Here is a 19,525-nt window from a genome sequence, read left to right as displayed (position 1 = left end):
TGGCAAGGACTGGGAGAAATTGAAACCCTCCACTGCTGGTGTGGATATAAAATGGTGCAGACACTTTGGAAACTAGGCTGGCAGTTCCTCGAAGAGTTAAACACAGAATTCTCATTTGACCCAATGATAACTCTACTCCTAGGTACATACCCAAGAGACATAAAAACATATGTCCACACCAAAGCTTGTGCACACATGTTCACAGCAGCATAATTCATAACAGCCAAAATACAAAAGCAACCCAAATGTCATCAATGGATGAATGGGTAAAATGTGCTTTAACCATCAAGTGGAATATTATTTGGCCATAAACAGAATAAAGTACTGATGATACATGCTACAAGAATGAACCTGGGAAACATGCTAAGCAAAAAGCTAGTCACAAGGATCACAAGGTATATGATTCCATTAATATAAAATGTCCAGAATAGGCAAATCTGTTCTATAGAGACAGAAAGTAGATCAGTGTCTGTTAGGGCTGGGGGGATAGGGAGGTGACAGTTAAAGGGTATGGGGCTTCTTTTGCAGGTGATAAAGTGTTCTAAAATTGATTGTGGTGACGGCTGCACAACTTGGTGAATATACTAAATACCATTGAATCTTATACTTCATATGGGCGGATTGAATGGTATATGAATTATATCTCAATAAAACTGTTGCAGAGAAAGACAATTGTAGGGTACTGATGGGGGAATATACACACAGACCAGCAAAACAGAACAGGGAACCTAGAAACAGACCCACACACACATGCCCAACTGATTTTTGACAAAGATGTAAAAATAACTCAATTGAGGACAGATAGCCATTTCAACAAATGGTGCAGGAGCAACTGAACCTCTAGAAGGAAAAAAAAAAAAGCTGGGGAGAGCAGGGGATAACCACCTTCTCTCTCTCTCTCTCTTCTGAGACAGGGTCTTGCTCTGTCTTCCAGGCTGAAGTGCAGTGTTGAGATCTAAGCTCACTGTAACCCTCACCTCCTGGGCTCAAGGGATTCTCCTGCCTCAGCCTCCCAAGTAGCTGGGATTACAGGTGTGCACCATCATACCCAGCTAATTTTTGTATTTTTAGTAGAGACAGGGTTTCATCATGTTGGTCAGGCTGGTCTCAGACTCCTGACCTCAAGCCATCTGCCCACCTCGGCCTCCCAAAGTGTTGGGATTACAGGTGTGAGCCACTGCTCCTGGCACAAAAACCTTATCCTAAGTCTCATACTCCATACAAAAATTAACTGAAAATGGATCATGAACTTAAATGTAAAACCCCTAACTATAAAACTTTTAGGAAAAAAAATAGAAAAACCTCGGAATCTATAATAGGATTTGACAAAGAGTTCTTGGACTTGACAGCAAAAGCACAATCCAAAACAGAAAAATTGATGAATTAGATTTCATCAAACTTGAAAATTTTTGCTCTGCAAAAGACCCTGTTTAAGAGGATGAAAAACTATAGAGTGGGCTGTGCGCGGTGGCTCACGCCTGTAATCCCAGCACTTCAGGAGGCTGAGGCAGGCAGATTGTTTGAGACCAGCCTGGCCAACATGGTGAAACCCCGTCTCTACTAAAAATACAAAAATTAGCTGGACATGGTGGCACACACCTGTAATCCCAGCTCCTTGGGAAACTGAGGCAGGAGAATCCCTTGAATCTGGGAGGTGGAGGCTGCAGTGAGCTGAGATCGCACCACTGTACTCCAGCCTGGTGACAGAGACTCCGTCTCAAAAAACAATAAAAACAACAACCAAAACTATAGAGTAAGAGGAAGTATTTGGAGGAAACCAGATGGCCAACAAAGAACTTGTATGTAGAATACATACTCTGAAAACTCAACAGTAAAGAGCCAAACTTGGGTAAAAGATATGAGAAGATACACGGATGGCAAATAAGCACATGAAGATACTCAGCATCATAAGCCATGGGAAAATGCAAACTTAAGTCGCGATGAAACACCTTTATACATCTATCAGAATGACTACAATAAAAAAATAGTGACAACACCAAATGCTGGTGAGAATGTAGAAAACTGGCTCACTCACACGCTGCTGGTGGGAATGTAAAATTATATAGCCATTCTCAAAAACAGTTTGGCAGTTTCTTTAAAAAGGAAACATGCAATTACCATATAACCCAGCAATTGTACTGGACATTTATTCCAGAAAAATAAAGATTCATGGTCAGACAAAAACCTGTATGTGAAGATTTATAGCAGCTCTATTTGTAACAGCTAAAAACTAGAAACACCAGACATTCTTCAATGAGTAAATGGTCAAGCAAACTTTAGCACATCCAAACCATGGACTGCTGCTCAACGATAAAAGAGACAACCTACTGACATAGTCAGCAACCTGGATGAACTTCCAACAAACTGTGCAGAGCAAAAGCGAGCCTATCCCTCAGGCAACTGATATTTACAGAATGTTCTACCCAAAATGGAAGGCACACTCTTTTCAGATACATGTGAAACATTTACCAAGATAGATCAAATCTGGAGCCACAAAACAAGTTTCCATCCATTTCAAAGGGCTAAGATCATAAAGTGTATTTTCTCCGACCTCCAGGAAGAAAGAGTGGTGTTAGGGAGAAAGAAGGGTTAGGAAGCTGCTCAATCCATCCATTCTGGGTACATTGAGACCAAGCTGTGAATGGGGAGACAGAGGGATTTTTTTTTTGAGACAGGGTCTCACTGTATTGTCCAAGTTGGAGTAGAGTGGCGTAATCTCGGCTCACTGCAGCCTCTGCCTCCTAGGCTCAAGGGATCCTCCCACCTCCCTGGTAGCTGGGACCACAGGTGTACACCACCAGGCCTGGCTTATTTTTGTATTATTTTGTAGAGATGGGATTTTGCTATGTTGCCCAGGCTGGTAAGGGAGACTTTTGAGGGAAAGTAAAGTATATTTAGCACTTAAATGTGTAGGGTGAGAGAGAGAGAGAAAAGTCAGAGATAACTTCAAAATTTAATCCATGGTAGTGGAAATTCCCTTGACCAAGACAGGGAACACAGGCAGAAGAACCCCGTGATGGGCAGAAGGCAGAAAGGACACGTCTGCTTTGGGGAAGGGCTGTGTTTGAGGTGTCTGTGAGACACCTGGTGAAGGCATCTAGAGGTAGAAAAAAACTGGGCCTTTGAGAAGGATCTGGGTGATTGATTTCAGATAGTAAGTAGAGGAAAGATGCTAGAATGCAGTGCCAGGGAACACCAGCATTTCAGGAATGCTCAGAGGGAAAAGTGGCCCATAAAAGTAGGTAGGGAAGGAAGGAGACAGATTTTTGAGAAGGAAGAAATGGTTGACAGTATCAAATGCCACAGAGAGGTCAAATAGGAGCCCAGCTAAAAAACTCCCCAGGGATTCCATGGATTTAACAAGTAGGCATCATGCTCTGATAGCTTTTGTCCTCTATTAGTTAACCTCAGTTTCCTGTGCAAAGAGGGTAACACCCCTTAGCTCACTGGGTTCTTATGGGCTGAGTTAAATAACAGATGAGACCGTGCAGCACAGCCCCTGGTACAAAGTGGGAACTCGATAAATCTGATAAGGTTTCTCTTGTGAGGAGCTGGCAATGCAAGCACGATGCCAAAGTGCTGTAAGAAGAGCTCTGCCAATCAATGCCTGCCTTGAAGGGTAGACACCTTGTCAGCACTGAGCACACAGTAAGCGCTCAACAAATAGTAGCTGTTGTTGCCATTTGCTGTTATTACTACAGCTACGCTTCAAGCAGTAGGGAGGCAGCTGTTGAAGGTGGGAAGATCAGCATCTCTGCTTCTCTGGCTGGGAACCTGTACCACACTACAGATAGGTTTTACCACTAGGTGATATTTAATGTGGCTTAGATGTCACTCTACTCGAAGTACAGATTCAAATGGCAAACCTATCTCCCTAGTGTCAACTTTGTCATCCAAGTGTGACAGGATTTTAAGTCAAGGGCAAAGCGAGGTGCCAAGATACTCACAAGGAAAGTGACCTGCCAGCACTTCACTCCGCTCATCTGGAAAATGGTGTCCTGGGTCTGGCCATCAGGCAGGGAGATGCGGCAGCTGATCTCATTATTGCCAACAGAAAGAACAGCTCCAGAGCCCGGTTCTGGGTAGTCACAGGTACAAGGATCCAGCTGCAGGTATCCATAGTGCCGTACCTCCTGGGCCAGCTCCAAAAACTGCTCCAAAGAGAGTGATGGGGGCGGGGGGGGGGCAGTGCGGGGAAGGCAAGAGGAAGCAAAGGGCCACTTGAAACAGATGAAAACATCATGTCAGAAGCTACTGCCATTCTAGAAGAATACACAGAACTGAGTCACAGTGAAAGTGGCTTTTCTTCTTGACCATACAAATGGAGGCAGTGCCCCTGTGTTGATCAGAAATTGGTGGAAATTAATGGAGTGTCCTTCCAGGGAGGGACCATTCCTACTTCCTTCACTGTTGTGTCTCTGTCCCTGTTATGGTGCTTGGTGCACAGCAGGAATAAAAATATTCCATGAGTAAATGAAGAAAAGAGTCCATAAAATGAATGAACAGATATGATTCTGTCTCAGCAGATTATAATAGCAAGTAAACAAAAAAGTGTATATTTAAAATGCTGGCTTAAAAAAAACTAAGCTGAGATCTATGTAGGAAAAGCAGTTCATTTTTACAGGCTGCTTTATGTGATGGTGCTATTAATTGTCAGAGAAAGACATTTGAGAAATGGCAATGAAACGAGGGCACGAGCTGGTCTGCTTTCTAAGTAGAATTCCAGAGAGCCCCCAGTTTCCAAGGGAACACTTTTATGTGACTTTTAAAATTTAGCTTTTCCCTCTGCTTCTGAAGTGACCTAACAACTGAGGACAGTTGCAGTCACACCACTGATCAAGGCAACCTGTCTAATTAATGTCTATCCAGGGCTTTTTATTTTATTACTGATTGCATTTAGATAAGCTGCTGTAGGTTTGGTGACCTCCACTCTCTTATTCCAGCTTTCACCATGGGCCTGGTCTAATGGCATGAGATGTGCATTAGGAGAACAGAGTTCCCACTTTAGCACACGGTTAAATCAGAAAGACCACCCACTGACAACTTGTGATCCTTTCCTGAAGCAAGGTAACTCACACCTCCTTTACAAGGACTCCGGAGGCGTTCTCAGATACAGCAAAACAGGCAGAGACAGAAGCAGTGAGGGACAGCTGACTCCTGATTTCATGCTGGCAGAAGTATTCAAAGCCACTGATCCATCCAGCCACATGTGCCAGCTCATTGTGCTATGGGCCAGGCTTCAGCTTGGGAGATGTATTAAGGCTGACCTTCAGTTGGGCCAATGAGAAACATCAGAAAGAACAGGTTGTGAGTACATGGTACTTGTGCAGTGATTGGGGTCAGGGGCTGAAATCTTGTCACAGAGCATACAGAGAACAGTGTGATGCTTCGCTATGATACTTTCTAGCTTATATGGTATAAATCTATTATTGTTCATCTTATTGTTTGATGACGCTTTTTAAAATTGTCATAATCTCTTGGCTGAAATGAACTAAAAGTAAAAGTTCTATTTTGCAAGAAAATTGGTGATGAGTAAGTAGCTTATGTAAAATGCTTGTTGACATTTGACATTCAATAAAAGGGTGTTGTGATATTACTGTGTGAACACCAGAAGATAGAAATCTACAAGTATTATCTGCTTGAAAATCAGTTAAGATTGTACCTAAAAAAGACAATTTGCCAGGTGCAGTGGCTCATGCCTGTAATCCCAGCACTTTGTGGGAGGACAAGGCAGTCAGATCACGAGGTCAAGAGATCGAGACCATCCTGGCCAACATGGTGAAACTCTGTCTCTACTGAAAATACAAAAATTAGGGAGGCGTGGTGGCACATGCCTGTAATCCCAGCTACTCAGGAGGCTGAGGAAGGAGAATCACTTGAATTCAGGAGGCAGAGGTTGCCACGAGCCAAGATCATGCCACTGCACTCTAGCCTGGTGACAGAGCAAGACTCCATCTCAAAAAAAAAAAAAAGATTGTACCTAAAAAAGACAATTTAACACAGACAGCTGCAGAAAGTATGTTTACATTAATATATTTTCATTTTGATCAGGGATTGCAAACTTTTATGTAAAGAACCATCTAGTAAATATTTTCAGCTGTACAGGCCTATGGCCCCTATTGCAACTACTTACCTCTACCACTGCCACACAAAAGCAGCCTTAGACAATATATGAATGAATAATTGTGTGCCAATAAAACTTTGTTTACAAAAAAAGCGGCCCATGGACCACAACCTTTCTCTAATTTAGATCAAATGACTCTTCTTTAAGTTAATTTCACTCATTTTCAATTCCAAGTTTTCTTGTACATGTACAAGTGTAGTTGTTAATGTGTTTGCTCCATTAGCAGAAGAACATCATAAACAAATAATATTGGTTACATATCAGTACATGCAGATGCTTTGAGAGAAAGCAACTTTCAATACTAATTAAATTTTTTTCCATTCAATTTATGTACTCAAAGCAAAGCTTTTTAAAAGAGCATTATTACAAATAGTATGGTAAATTCAGGTAAAATGTTTATCATAGAAGATAAAATTTATTTTGTGGAAAAACTACAAATACATATTTTGGCAGAGCATGGTAAGAACAATATTCCTACTAAATTTAGAGGTTTCTAGGGCAGATACGTATGAAGATTTGGCTGTGGTATACCCAGTTTGTAATTGCATCTAAAGTAACAGCAATACTTTACCCATCAAAACAGAAGCTGCACTTGTCAAAATCCACAAATACACAGAGAACATGAGCTCCTTTCATCGTGACAAAGCTGAGGTAGAACACCAGAGAGGGGAATACTAAATTGTGGCAGTATGTGCCTGTCCTTTTTCTTTTTCTGCAGTCCATCAATAAAAATCTCAAAGTGTCTGAGCCTTTGAAGAATTATTTTCTGTTAAATATACACGAGTCCTCTCAATTTTGATTGTATTTTGTTCAAAAATCAATGTTGCAGTTGTGAACATTGGCAAAGTCAAAGGAGTTTTTAAAAAGACAGCACAACAAAACAGAGGCCATTTCTTCCGTTAAAATATGTCCTGTCTGTCAGACTCACATTCGCTGCTTGGGGACAGGAGGTATGTGAGTTGGTAACACCTTTGTGGGAGCTTTAAAAATGAATGTTTAGAAAAAAAAATGAATATTTAGAAATCTGTTCTAAGGAATAATAGAACTCATACTCAAAGACAGAGAATGTTGGCTGCAGTGTTCAGGGACTCCAGCCAGGAACTGTACCAGGTGCTGTGAATACACAGAGTATGTATGAATTAGACATAGTCCTGGGCCTCATGGCTCTTGCTGCCAAAGTGATTTATAGCAGCAACAGCTGGAAACAACTTGACTTCCAATAATAGAAAAGTGGTTAGCCAAATGATAATATAGCCATGAAATGGAATACTCTGTAGTCACTAAAAATAATGCAGAGGATCTATATTAATTAACTTAGAAGAGGACTCACGATATTCTGGTTTTCTGTTTTTTAGAATCTTTAAACAATAAGCTTTTATTAATTCTGTACTCAGAACAATCAATGAAGGTATTCTTATTTGTTAAGAAAGAGCCCCACTTTTAGAGCTTGGTAGGTTTATAAATGACAGAAACAGTTCAATTCTAACATGTTTCTTTAACTCCCTTTCAAGGGATTCCTCTTGGAGCAATATTTGATTCACCTTTGTTTGATTGTCTTCTTTCTGGAGAGCTTCTAAGTTCTGCCTCTGCGCCTGTGTGGGTTTGGCCCATTCTTTTGCAATGTCCTGTATTGCCTTCAAATAACATAAGTAGTAAAATTAGCAGCAGAAATTAATCAATCCGACAAAAACATACTCTTGCATGAAGGGCTATAAAAACAAACCCAAGTGGATATATATTTAGGGATTTAGCAGGTTATAAACTTTATTTTTTAAATTAGTAAGAAGAGGTTGTTCAGCAGTTTGGAGGGAATTTGGCAACACTTGGCAAAGAAAATAAAATGAGCTCTTTCCCCACACCATCCAATCACATAAATTCCAGATAAAGATTTAAATGTATAAAACCATAGAAGAATCACGGGAAAAAAAAGGCAAATATTTTTATCTGATCTTGAGGTAGGGAGTATCTTTTTTGGGGGGGCTTTTGAGTTTCTTTTATTTTTACTATTATTATCTTTTAAGTTCTGGGGTACATGTGTAGAACATGCAGGTTACATAGGTATACATGTGCCATGGTGGTTTGCTGCATCCATCACACTGTCGTCTACATTAGGCATTTCTCCTAATGCTACCCCTCCCCTAGCCTCCCACCCCCTGCTATCCATCCCCTAGCCCCCTACCCCCAAGGGAATATATTTTCTAAGATACAAAAGCAAAATGTCATAATGAAGAAATAGTCATATATAATTATGTGAAAATATAAAACTTCTGTACATAAAGACCACCAAGAACAAAACTAAGAATCAAATGGAAAACCATGGAAAATGACTGCATCCTATACAGCAAACAGTTAATATTTACATAAAGCAATAGGAAAAATGTAAGCATCCTCAATAGGAAAATGGACAACAGCTATGTACTGGCAATTGACAAAAAGGAATTGCAAATAGTGAATATATTTGAATCATAAACATAGATATGGGGAAAATATGTTGATAGGCCATTACTATTATAGCTTATAATAATGAACCATTTTCAACTTAATATTGGCAAACACATGTATAATGCTTACTGTGTGTCAGGCAATGTTCTAATTGCTTCAGAACAAAAGTCAGTCCTTACAGCCACCCTGTGATGGCTGTTATCAAATGCCCCAAAACAGGTAACTGGGTTTGGGTATAACTAAATAATAGGCTATGCGATCATTAAAAGTCACACAGAATATTTAACAACACGGGAAATGTGTGCAATGTACATGAAAAATACCAGATTGCCAAGCAAAAGTCTAGTAGTAGACCCTGATTTTTATAAAACAACAAAAAATAAACATAAACAACAAAAAATCCTCCTATGGATACTTATGAGTCAAGGAAATGGATGTGCAAATACATGACATATATATGAAATAAATATACCCAAACAGTTAATTAATAGTTTATATGCCTGCTTGATTTAAGATTTGGGGTGTAATCTACTTTCATTTTTGAACTCTTCCATGTTTGCAAACTTTTTATAAGATAAAAACTAATTTTACGCTAAAAAATTAAAGTTGAATATATTGTTGGATTCTGTCTGGTCAGCCTAGGGTAACCACCATCAGCAAGCATTCCCAAACTCCAAATCCCTAACGGGCTTCTTGGTTGCTTCCTAATCCACCGCAGATTTCAGCAGAATGACACTGGACTCAAAGGCAGAAATCGCCTGGTAGGTAACTTGCCCACTGTGGAAGTACGTCAGCGCTGTGGTGAAGCAATGTGAAACATGGAAGCAACAAAGTCTGTGGTCTCAGCCTCCCTTCCTGGGCTAGGCAGTTGTTCCTGCACTCTTCCTCCCTCCTCTCGGCACCCAGCTTCCTTCCCCTTTAGCCAGTCTGGTCCCAGGGAGGCCGTGGTATCAGCTGTCCACCTACTCAGCCTATGCTGCTCTGACTTGTCATGATGCGGCAGAATTGGCTACTGTCCCTCAGTTAGGCTGCCAAGCCCTCAAGGGAAGACCCTGTGCCCTTTGTCTCACTGTGTCTTCCCCAGTGTCCTACATATGGCAATGCCCAGCAATTCTTTGCCAATTAACAGGAGCTTATTTTCACCTTAGTCTGAACATAAGCCTGTCTATTACATCCCTCAGTGATAGTGGCAGGTTAAGCTTTATCTCCAAGAGAAGAATGAAAAGCTGAATACACTTTAAATATTGCTGTTTAGGCTGGGGGAAAAAGACATGGGATTTAGAGAGGAGAAGAAAAATAACTAATATTTTTTGAAAACTTGTTTGAGATCAATTTTGTCATTGACTTTTTCCCAACTACGGCAGTTTCCCTTATCCTCTGGGGATACTATCCAAGACTCCTGGGGGGATGCCTGGTATTATTGTGGATAATACCAAACTCTATATATACTATGCTTTTCCTGCATATACATACCTATAATAAATTATAAGAATAATTTATAAATGAGGCACAGTAAGAGATGAACAATAATAACTAATAAGAAAACAGAACAATGGTAGCAATATTCCAGCATCACCACTCTCGCACTTTAGGGCCAGTGTTAAGTAAAACTGGGGCCTTGAACACAAGTGTTGGGACACCAGGACAGTGGGTCTGATAACTGAGATCACTACTAAGTGACTGACAGGTGGATGATGCAGACAGCACGAATCAACTGGACAAAAAGATGATTCATGTTCCTGGCCAGCAAGACATTTTATCACACTACTCAGAATGGCATGCAATTTAAAACTTAAGAATTGTTTATTTCTGAAATGTTTCCATTTAATATTTTCAGACCATGCTTGACTGTAGGTAACTGAAACCACAGAAAGCTAGACCAAAGATAAGAAGTGCCTACTGTATTCTGTGGGAAGGAACAATACCACCATCTTACAGATGAGCAAATTGAGGTTCCAAGAGGTTATGATGGTCAAGATGACCCGGAAAATAAGTGGCAGGAGTTACAGCAAACCCAGGACTGGGCACTACACCAAGCCTTCCTACCCTCGCCCAAGCCACTGAATTCTTACCAAGTAGGCTATCCACCCCGAGCCTTTCTCCTTGTTGCCAATTCTTCAAACCAAACCTACAGACCATCGAGAAAGCATGAATGTGAAGAACTAAACACTGCTTTCTTTTCTGAATTGTACTTGATGGTAGTGCCCGGCAAGGGCTGTTAGCACAGGGCAACAATATCAAAGAGAAGGGATGGCTGTGTAAAGATAAGCAGGAGTCACAGCAGTACGTGCTAACCCAAGACATGCCATTCACCACCGGAGCAACTGGATCCTCAGACAGAGATGCAGATGGCCTATAGCAAAGGGAACGTAACTGTTTGATTCATTACCTATTTTTGGTTTTTTTGAGACAGTGTCCCTCTGTCACCCAGGCTGGAATGCAGTGACGTATTCTTGGCTCACTGCAACCTCCACCTCCCAGGTTCAAGTGCTTCTTCTGCCTCAGCCTCTCAAGTAGCTGGTTCTACAAGTGTGCACTACCACACCCAGCTAATTTTTGTATTTTTAGTAGGGATGGGGTTTCACCATGTTGACCAGGCTGATTTTGAATTCCTGACCTTAGGTGATGGCTCTTCTCAGCCTCCCAAAGTGCTGGGATTACAGGCGTGAGCCACCGCTCCAGGCTGCTTCTTAGTCTTTCACATATCCCACCACCCAGGACACAGGAGGAACGAGACAGTCTCTGCCCTTGGCCATTCAGAGTCTGGCGGGGAGACTTGGGAGGAAGTCAGGCATTTTCTTCTGGGGAGAGCCAAGGCAGGCCTCCCAAAAGAGGCAGGAATTGTGGTCCTGACTCTCCTGCTGACCCTGGGGCCACCTTTGACTTCTTAGCTCCTCTACCCAGATTCAGGGAACGATGATGATGATGATAAAGGTTATTATGACATCAACTCCAATTTTTTGGAGAGGTTGCCAGGCAATGAGCTAAGATTTGAATGACAGTCTATTAAGGCTTGTAGAAAACTTAGAGACAATGTTAGTTCTACCTCATCTCTACAGGGAGGTGTCATGGTTCAGAAGGATGCAGTGGCTGGCCCAGAGTCACCCAGAGAGAGGGCCAGTGGCAGAGCAAGGGACAGAATTCATTTCCGAAACTGCAATTCAGTGTGCCTTCCATGAAGCCACCTTTTTTTCTAGCTGTGAGCAGAGGTAGTATCATCATCCATTTTCCCGTGGTTTATAACTCCTTAATGAAGACAGATTCAAAAAGTCACATTATGATGCTTGAAGCTCTGACCTGTCATACGACGAGAAGCAAAAGACATGCCATCAAGATGATATTTCCCACAGGAATGATATTAGAATGATGTGATGCAATCTCAACCAAGGACTTGGTATCAAACCAGACATAGCTAATAATGCATCATAACAGCATGGAAACAGTAGCAAGGATGGGCCTCAATAAACATTTAAAGTAGAACATTCTACTCTAAGTCATATAACCTGGTACACTGAACTTTTTTTTTTTTTTGAGACAGATTCTTGGTATGTTGCCCTGGCTGGAGTGTAGCGGTGTGATCACAGCTGACTACAGCCTCTGCCTTCTGGGCTCAAGCCATCCTCGCCCATCAGCCTCCTGAGTAGCTGGGACCACAGGCATATACTATCACACCTGGCTGACTTTTGTATTTTTGGTAGAGATGGGATTTTGCCATAGTGCCCAGGCTAGTCTTGAACTCCTGAGCTTAAGTAATCCACCTGCTTCAGCCTCTCAAAGTGCTGGGATTACAGGCGTGTGCCCCCGTGCCCAGGCTGAACATGATTATACATGGATTAATATATAATATAGAATGAACTCAAAGCCATATTCCAGCCATAAAAATATAACAGTGAACACTAAACATTTAATAAATGATATTTTGGTTTGCCCTTTTAGAATTTAGAAGAGCTAGGTGGGCGTGGTGTCTCACACCTGTAATCCCAGCACTTTGGGAAGCCAAGGTGGCCCGATCACTTGAGGTAAGGAGTTTGAGACCAGCCTGGCCAACATGGTGAAACCCCATCTTAAAATTAAAAAAAAAAAAAAGAATTTAGAAGAGCTTTGGGGTCTCGATCTCTAAAAGTCACTTAAGGAGGCATGGGCTAAGTTTCTTTCCCTCTTCTACGCCCTCTAGTAAGCCAGAGTATCAAAACCTACCCACTGACCTTTTTGCTATACCCAAAGTACTACAGTTTCATTAACATTCCCCTGGAAAAGCTCATTAAAAGTAATAACCTATCCACCATCTCTCTCCTCTCTCCTGAGTTTATAAAAGCTACTGAGTATAGCAGCTTAGAATCATGCTAAATAAAAGCCACCTACAAATAAGCGTTGTTAAATTTCTCTATCTACATCCTGTATTAATCCACACCCACTACTCAATCCTTTGTCAGCACACCTATTATTTTTCTTCTTGAAAATGTGGATGGTACCAACTGCCTTACAGAGTTGTTATGAAGCTCCAGTGACATAATGCACTTAATTAATATGATGCCAGGCCCACCACAGGGCTTAATGCTGATGTCGTGCCAGGAACGGTTCCAGTTTCTGGGTATGCAGCAGTGAACAAATAAATACCCACTTTCATGGAGAAATCATTCCAGTAGGGAGAGTGTAAACAAATGCACACAACACACACACACACACACACACACACACACTTACACAGTCAGATGATAGAAACGCTATGGTGGAGACAGAACAAGGACATTGGGATTTGGGGTTAGTCTGAGTGAGCTGGAAAGCCTGGGTGGGGTTGGAGCAGGGCAGGGCTGTGACCCGCCACCCTGCCTGCTGCCTGACAATAGATTATGGGATATTCTCAGGGAACTCAATGAAAGAAGTTTCTGAGCTTTCTTCCCAGAATGGTTGAGCCAAGCTTGGAAAAGATCAGGTCTCTGAAGATGGCAGCGTGGTGAGTATGAACACCTGGGGCAGCGGGTGACCTGCGTGTGTATGTTACAGGCAGCACCGGCTGATCATTCCACTACTTGGCAGAAGCTTTACCACATGAAGCAGGAGAAGGGAGCTGAGGCCAAGCTCGAAATTTATGGGAGGCTGGGGGTAGGGGTAGTAGGTAAGGCCAACTACATAGTTTTTTTTTTTTTTTGAGACGAAGTTTCGCTCTTGTTACCCAGGCTGGAGTGCAATGGCGTGATCTCTGCTCACTGCAACCTCCGCCTCCTGGGTTCAAGCAATTCTCCTACCTCAGCCTCCCGAGTAGCTGGAACTACAGGCTGAGCCACCATGCCCCGCTAATTTTTTGTATTTTTAGTAGAGATGGGGTTTCACCGTGTTGACCAGGAGAGTCTCGATCTCTTGACCTAGTGATCCACCCTCCTCAGCCTCCCAAAGTGCTGGGATTATATGTGTGAGCCACCATGCCCGGCCCCCAACTACATAATTTTCAGGGTCTACCTAGTGCAAAATGAAAATGCTGTTCAAAAATTAAGAATTTTGGTTAATAGGCACAAAAAAAAATTAGAATGAGTAAGACCTAACATTTGCACAACAGGATGACGATAGTCAGAAAAACTTCAATTGCACATTTAAAAATAACGAAAAGAATATCATTGCAGTGTCTGTAATGTAAAGGATAAATGCTTGAGGGGATGGATAACTTATTTACTCTGATGTGATTATCACACACTGCATGCCTGCATCAAATATCTCATATAACCCATAAATATTATACACCTATGTACCAGTGAAAAGAAATTTTTTTTTTAGATGAAGACTGTCACTGTCGCCCAGGCTGGAGTACAGTAGCGCAATCTCCACTCATTGCAACCTCCTCCTCCCAGGTTCAAGCGATTCTTCTACCTCAGCCTCCTAAGTAGCTGGGATTACAGGTACCCGCCACCATGTCCACCTAATTTTTTTGTATTTTTAGTAGAGACGGAATTTCACTATGTTGGCCAGGCTGGTCTTGAACACCTGACCTCATGATCCTCCCAAAGTGCTGGGATTACAGGCATGAGGCACTGTGCCTGGCTGAAAATTTAATTTTTTTAAATAAACAATAAAAATAAAATGAAGAATTTCAAGATGGCAACAGCGATCATTATAGAAGCGTGGGTTCTCTGAGCAGAGCCCAGGACAACTGTGCAGGCCACACACCCACCCAGCTGAAGCCAGGGGCAGGCAGGCTGCTTGTTGGCTGAGGGGCAAGAAGGCTATGTTAGAGTGAGAGTTAGGATCACGCACGGCTTTAAATGATCAGGGATATCATTTCTAGGCTCATGATGACAGTGTATCGGCTGCAAATTCAGAGGGGGATTGTTAAAGCGGAGATGGAATTCCTTTTCTTTCTCTAAACTCCTCTACTGTTTACATTTTATTGTTATCTTGGTAAAATATATACAACATAACTTGTCATTCTGACTGTTCAAAACATTCAGAGTCATTATATACATTCACAGTGTTGGATAATCATCACCCCTATTTAGAGCTAAAACTTTTTAATTGTCCCCCAACAAAAACTTGTACCCATCAAACAATAACAGCTTCTCCTTCCCACTCCCCCCAGCCCCTGCTAACCTCTGTTCTACTTTCTGTCTCTATGAATTTGCCTATTCTGGGTATGGAGGCAGAATTATTAACTACCACAAAATGTTTTTAAGTGATTCCAGGCCAACACGGCCAGTGATCTATGGTGCTGTCAGAGCTCTCGGTGACCCTCACCTGCATGTACAGCAAATCTACAGCAGCCTTGCAATCCATCAGCATGGAGTCGAGGGATGGATCCATATACCTGCAAAATTCAGGAATGTATAATTCACTCCTGTGACATGGCCATGGGTACACCTGAGAAGTGCTTTGGAAAGTGATGGCCCTGCACCCTATGAATGAGGGCACCCTTTTCAGTGAAGCCAAACGCTCCACGAGCCTCGCTTTCCCTCGGCCCCTCCACCTCTTTTGTTTCCTAATTTCTTTACGCTGTAAGCTCTTGCCTGGAGGGCTTTGAGAATAAAGAGGCACAAAAATAAAGCTTTAGGGGAATGGTCTGCATCCCTGTTCACGCTCAGCCTGACTCTTGGCCAACGAGTCCTGGATTTCCTTTCTCCACCGTACAGTGCCTGGCATAGTCGTCAGCCCCCTACAGACCCACCCTTGTATTTACCGCCCTGCACCAGAGCCACCCGCATCTCTTGCCTGAGCTGCTCTGGGAACCTCCTTCCCAGGCTTTGTGTCTCAGTCGTGTGCCCTTAATCTCATGCTCCACATTCTAACCAGCATGGCCTTTCCTGTGCAACTTTTCAGACTCTCATAGTTCCCAGAGTTTGATATTTGTTCTTCTAGCTTCCAGGGTCCTTCCCAGGACCACCCCCACTTTCATTTCCAGTTCCATCTCTCACCAAACCCACCACCAACACTACATTCTAACCACCTGTTCTCTCCTCTCCCCCCTGCCTGGAAGACCAACACCCTCACCAGTCTCCTCCCTTGATGGATTGGCCTTTCTTTATAAGCCTCATGCAGTGCCCCCTCCTCTGGTCCCTTCTCCCCAAGGCTGTGTTAGCCGCCTGTCTGCTATGCTTCCTCTGCACCCTGAGTTTATTCCAATTGTCGCTCTGATTAAGTTTTCTTGACACCAGCTGTGAAGAACTCCCAGGCCAGGGGCTGGGTCCTATCCAGAGTTGCCCCTCTGCATCGTGGTAGAGTGACTTGCAAGTAGCCAGGGCTCCGTGTCTGCCTATCAGATCCAGAATCAAGAGCAACTGAAATGAATGACTGTAGACACACAGTAGCATGTTAAGAAGGGACTGCAGCTGTCAGGAAAGGGTACCTATGGCTGGTCTCCACCAACTAGAAGACAGAGGTGAGTAGAGTCACTACACTCAGAAGAATAGGGTGAATAGACCAATGGGGTTGGCTTAGAGCAGGAAAAGGATAAATACAGTGCTTGAAGGTCAACTTCATTCTGGGGTAGGGAGAAGTAACTGAAGCATCCCTACTTACAATCCAGGTAACTATGCACCCACACATCCCAGAGGCCCCGTGTGCAGAGAACAGACCCATCCCAGACTGGGGCTTCCACAGGCCCGCACAGGCACACTCTGGCCTGGAGGAAGCCATTCCATCATCATTGAAGAGACGCACCCAGGCAATTCATGGCATACAGAAAAGTCCTTAAGATGCCACTAGTCCTCACTGACTGAGGCTTCACCTTCTGGGAATCATTCAGCTTTTGGAGCAAGCCTTCCGGCTTCCATCTGGCAAGACTTCCCTCTGGAAAGAGGATGATGCCCCTGCAGGAGCCTATGCCAGAATCTCCCCTCCGGAGAGCAGATCCTCAGCTCTAACAACAGAAGTGGGACCTCCTTTTTTCCCAGTTCCCATCAACAGAGGCAATCTGCCTGCATTTGAAATGCTGGCTTATAATTTGGGGGAGATGTTTTCTCTTGCACATATCTAGAATTTACCTATTTAACAAAGACATGGGCAATGCCTAATTTTTAATTCAAGCTTCAAGATAAGAAGCAGAATCCTCATCTCCCCTTTGATCTCAAGTTTTCAGGAGAGCACATGAGTGAAAATTTAAGCCCCAGGAGTTTTTTTTTTTTTTTTGCTTCCTATAATCACCATCACCATCAATATGGCAGTCAAAAATATGACCAAAACTTCCTGAGTATATGGGATTATTTTACGTAATTCTTACAACAATCCTATGATGTAGACACTATTTTTATTATTCCCATTTTCCAGATAAAGAAATCGAGGCTTAGAGAGCTTGAACAACTTGGCCAAGTTTATGCAGCTAAGATCTGAACAAGCCGTGACTTAGATTCATGTACTCTGATTCCAGGAACAACTGTGCTCACCACTCACTACAGTGAGCAACCTCCAGAACAGCTGTTCTCTAAACCATTGGATGGAACCTAGTCCTCCTCCCGTTCTCAGGGTTTCACACCTCAAGATTTTTTTTATTTTTTGAGATAGAGTCTAGCTCTGTCACCAGGCTGGAGTACAGTGGCGCAATCTCAGCTCACTGCAACCTCTGACTCCCTGGTTCAAGTGATTTTCCTGCCTCAGCCTCCCAAGTAGCTGGAATTATAGGCATGCACCACCATGCCCAGATAATTTTTCTATTTTCAGGAGACACGGGGTTTTACCAGGTTGGCCAGGATGGTCTTGATCTCTGCCTGCCTTGGCCTCCCAAAGTGTTGGGATTACAGGTGTGAGTCACTGCGCCCGGCCACCTCAAGATTTTCACCATTCCTCAGGATACTTCTGAATAGCAGTTTTTGAACTGTCTTGCTGAGAATGTCCTTCCACAATTCGAAGGCACAAACTGGAGTCCTCAAGCAAGGCATCACAAGGTCAAGGGAATTCTCATATTTCAAAATACCTTTCTTTAAAGCCTCTGTACTCAGATAACAGAATACATGGGCTGGGGGAGAGGAGCCTAAGGTGCACTCCCCTGTAGCCACGGTAATAAACGTAGGAACTGAGGTTACAGGACTGGGGTGCGTAAGGTCCTGCTGCTCAGTGCTATTTTCTATAATATTTTGTTCTCCACAGACCCCTGTTACTGGAGGAAATGACAGTATTTTCTGCAGAGGGACATTTGTGTCCTATTGATCTAGGAATATGGAAGGCCCTGGTACACATCCTTTCGACATGCGTAAGCCCAATACTCCGAGTTCAAATTCACTGCAAACTGGCTGAATCCATCCTTTGCCTTCAGGGAACACCACGCTTCTATGGATGAATCAGATCTGCTTGTAATCACCAACAAAGTCCCTCCATTAATACAGTCAGTGATCCACTGCAAAGCAACTCAAGGCCAGCCATTTCCCGTAATTACCTGCTCCAGTTCACATCCCCTGGTCCTGCCCATAGTTTTCAAGTCTTACTTTCTTGTTCGCCTATTAGTAGAAAGCAGAAAGATGGCCGCTCTCCTCATTTTAATACCCCACCCCACCCCAAGTATTTACCTGAGACTAGTGAAAGTCTTCGTCTCCTGTTCTTTTTTTTTGAAGACGGAGTCTCGCACTATTGCTGGGGCTGGAGTGCAGTGGCACAATCTCAGTTCACTGCAACCTCCGCCTCCCAGGTTCAAGTGATTCTCCTGCCTCAGCCTCCCAAGTAGCTGGGATTGCAGGTACCCGCCTCCATGACCAGCTAATTTTTTCATATTTTTAGTAGAAACAGGGTTTCACTATGTTGGCCAGGTTGGTTTCAAACGCCTGACCTCATGATCCACCTGCCTCAGCCTCCCAAAGTGCTGGAATTACAGGCTTGAGCCACCACACACAGCCAACATCCTATTCTTCAGGACAAATATTCAGAAACTAGTTCATTTCACCCTCTCATTTTCGTTGCTTTTATTTTCTTTTTGAGACAGGGTCTTGCACTGATACAGCCCAGGCTGGAGTGCAGTGGTGTTATCTCGGCTCACTGGGGTCTCAATCCTGGGCTCAAGTGATTCTTCTGCCTCAGCCTCCTGAATAGCTGGGACCACAGATGCACACCACCCCTCCTGGCTAAGGTTTTTGATTTTTAGTGGAGATGAGGTCTTGCTATGTTTCCCAGGCTGATCTTGAACTCCTGGGCTCCAGCAATCCTCTTGCCTTGGTCTCCCAAAATACTGAGATTACAAGCATAGACCACAGCGCCTGGCCTTTACCAAGATTACAGGCATAGACCACAGCGCCTGGCCTTTACCGAGATTACAGGCATAGACCACAGCGCCTGGCCTTTACCGAGATTACAGGCATAGACCACAGCGCCTGGCCTTTACCGAGATTGCAGGCATAGACCACAGCGCCTGACCTTTACCGAGATTACAGGCATAGACCACAGCGGCTGGCCTTTACCGAGATTGCAGGCATAGACCACAGCGCCTGACCTTTACCGAGATTACAGGCATAGACCACAGCGCCTGGCCTTTACCGAGATTACAGGCATAGACCA

The 19,525-nt window shown here is 43.2% G+C and overlaps 1 protein-coding gene across 4 annotated transcripts in view; it reads right to left on the bottom strand.

Annotated features, from left to right (window-relative positions):
* SNX31 (sorting nexin 31) overlaps positions 1–19,525 on the bottom strand; it is a 77,226-nt gene that overhangs the window by 19,268 nt on the left and 38,433 nt on the right. For all 4 annotated transcript variants that reach the window (XM_002759349.6, XM_017965656.4, XM_017965657.4 and 1 more), the window contains exons 8-10: positions 15,290–15,359; positions 7,666–7,758; positions 3,948–4,151 (exon numbers count right to left, since the gene is read on the bottom strand). In XM_002759349.6, coding sequence (XP_002759395.4) covers positions 3,948–4,151; positions 7,666–7,758; positions 15,290–15,359 — 367 coding nt within the window. The remainder of the gene's footprint in view (positions 1–3,947; positions 4,152–7,665; positions 7,759–15,289; positions 15,360–19,525) is intronic.

This window comes from Callithrix jacchus, chromosome 16, assembly GCF_049354715.1.
Source record: "Callithrix jacchus isolate 240 chromosome 16, calJac240_pri, whole genome shotgun sequence".
In the NCBI taxonomy this organism is placed as follows: domain Eukaryota; kingdom Metazoa; phylum Chordata; class Mammalia; order Primates; family Cebidae; genus Callithrix; species Callithrix jacchus.
Note: the sequence above shows the minus strand (reverse complement) of the source record. Positions and strands in the feature narration are given on the sequence as shown.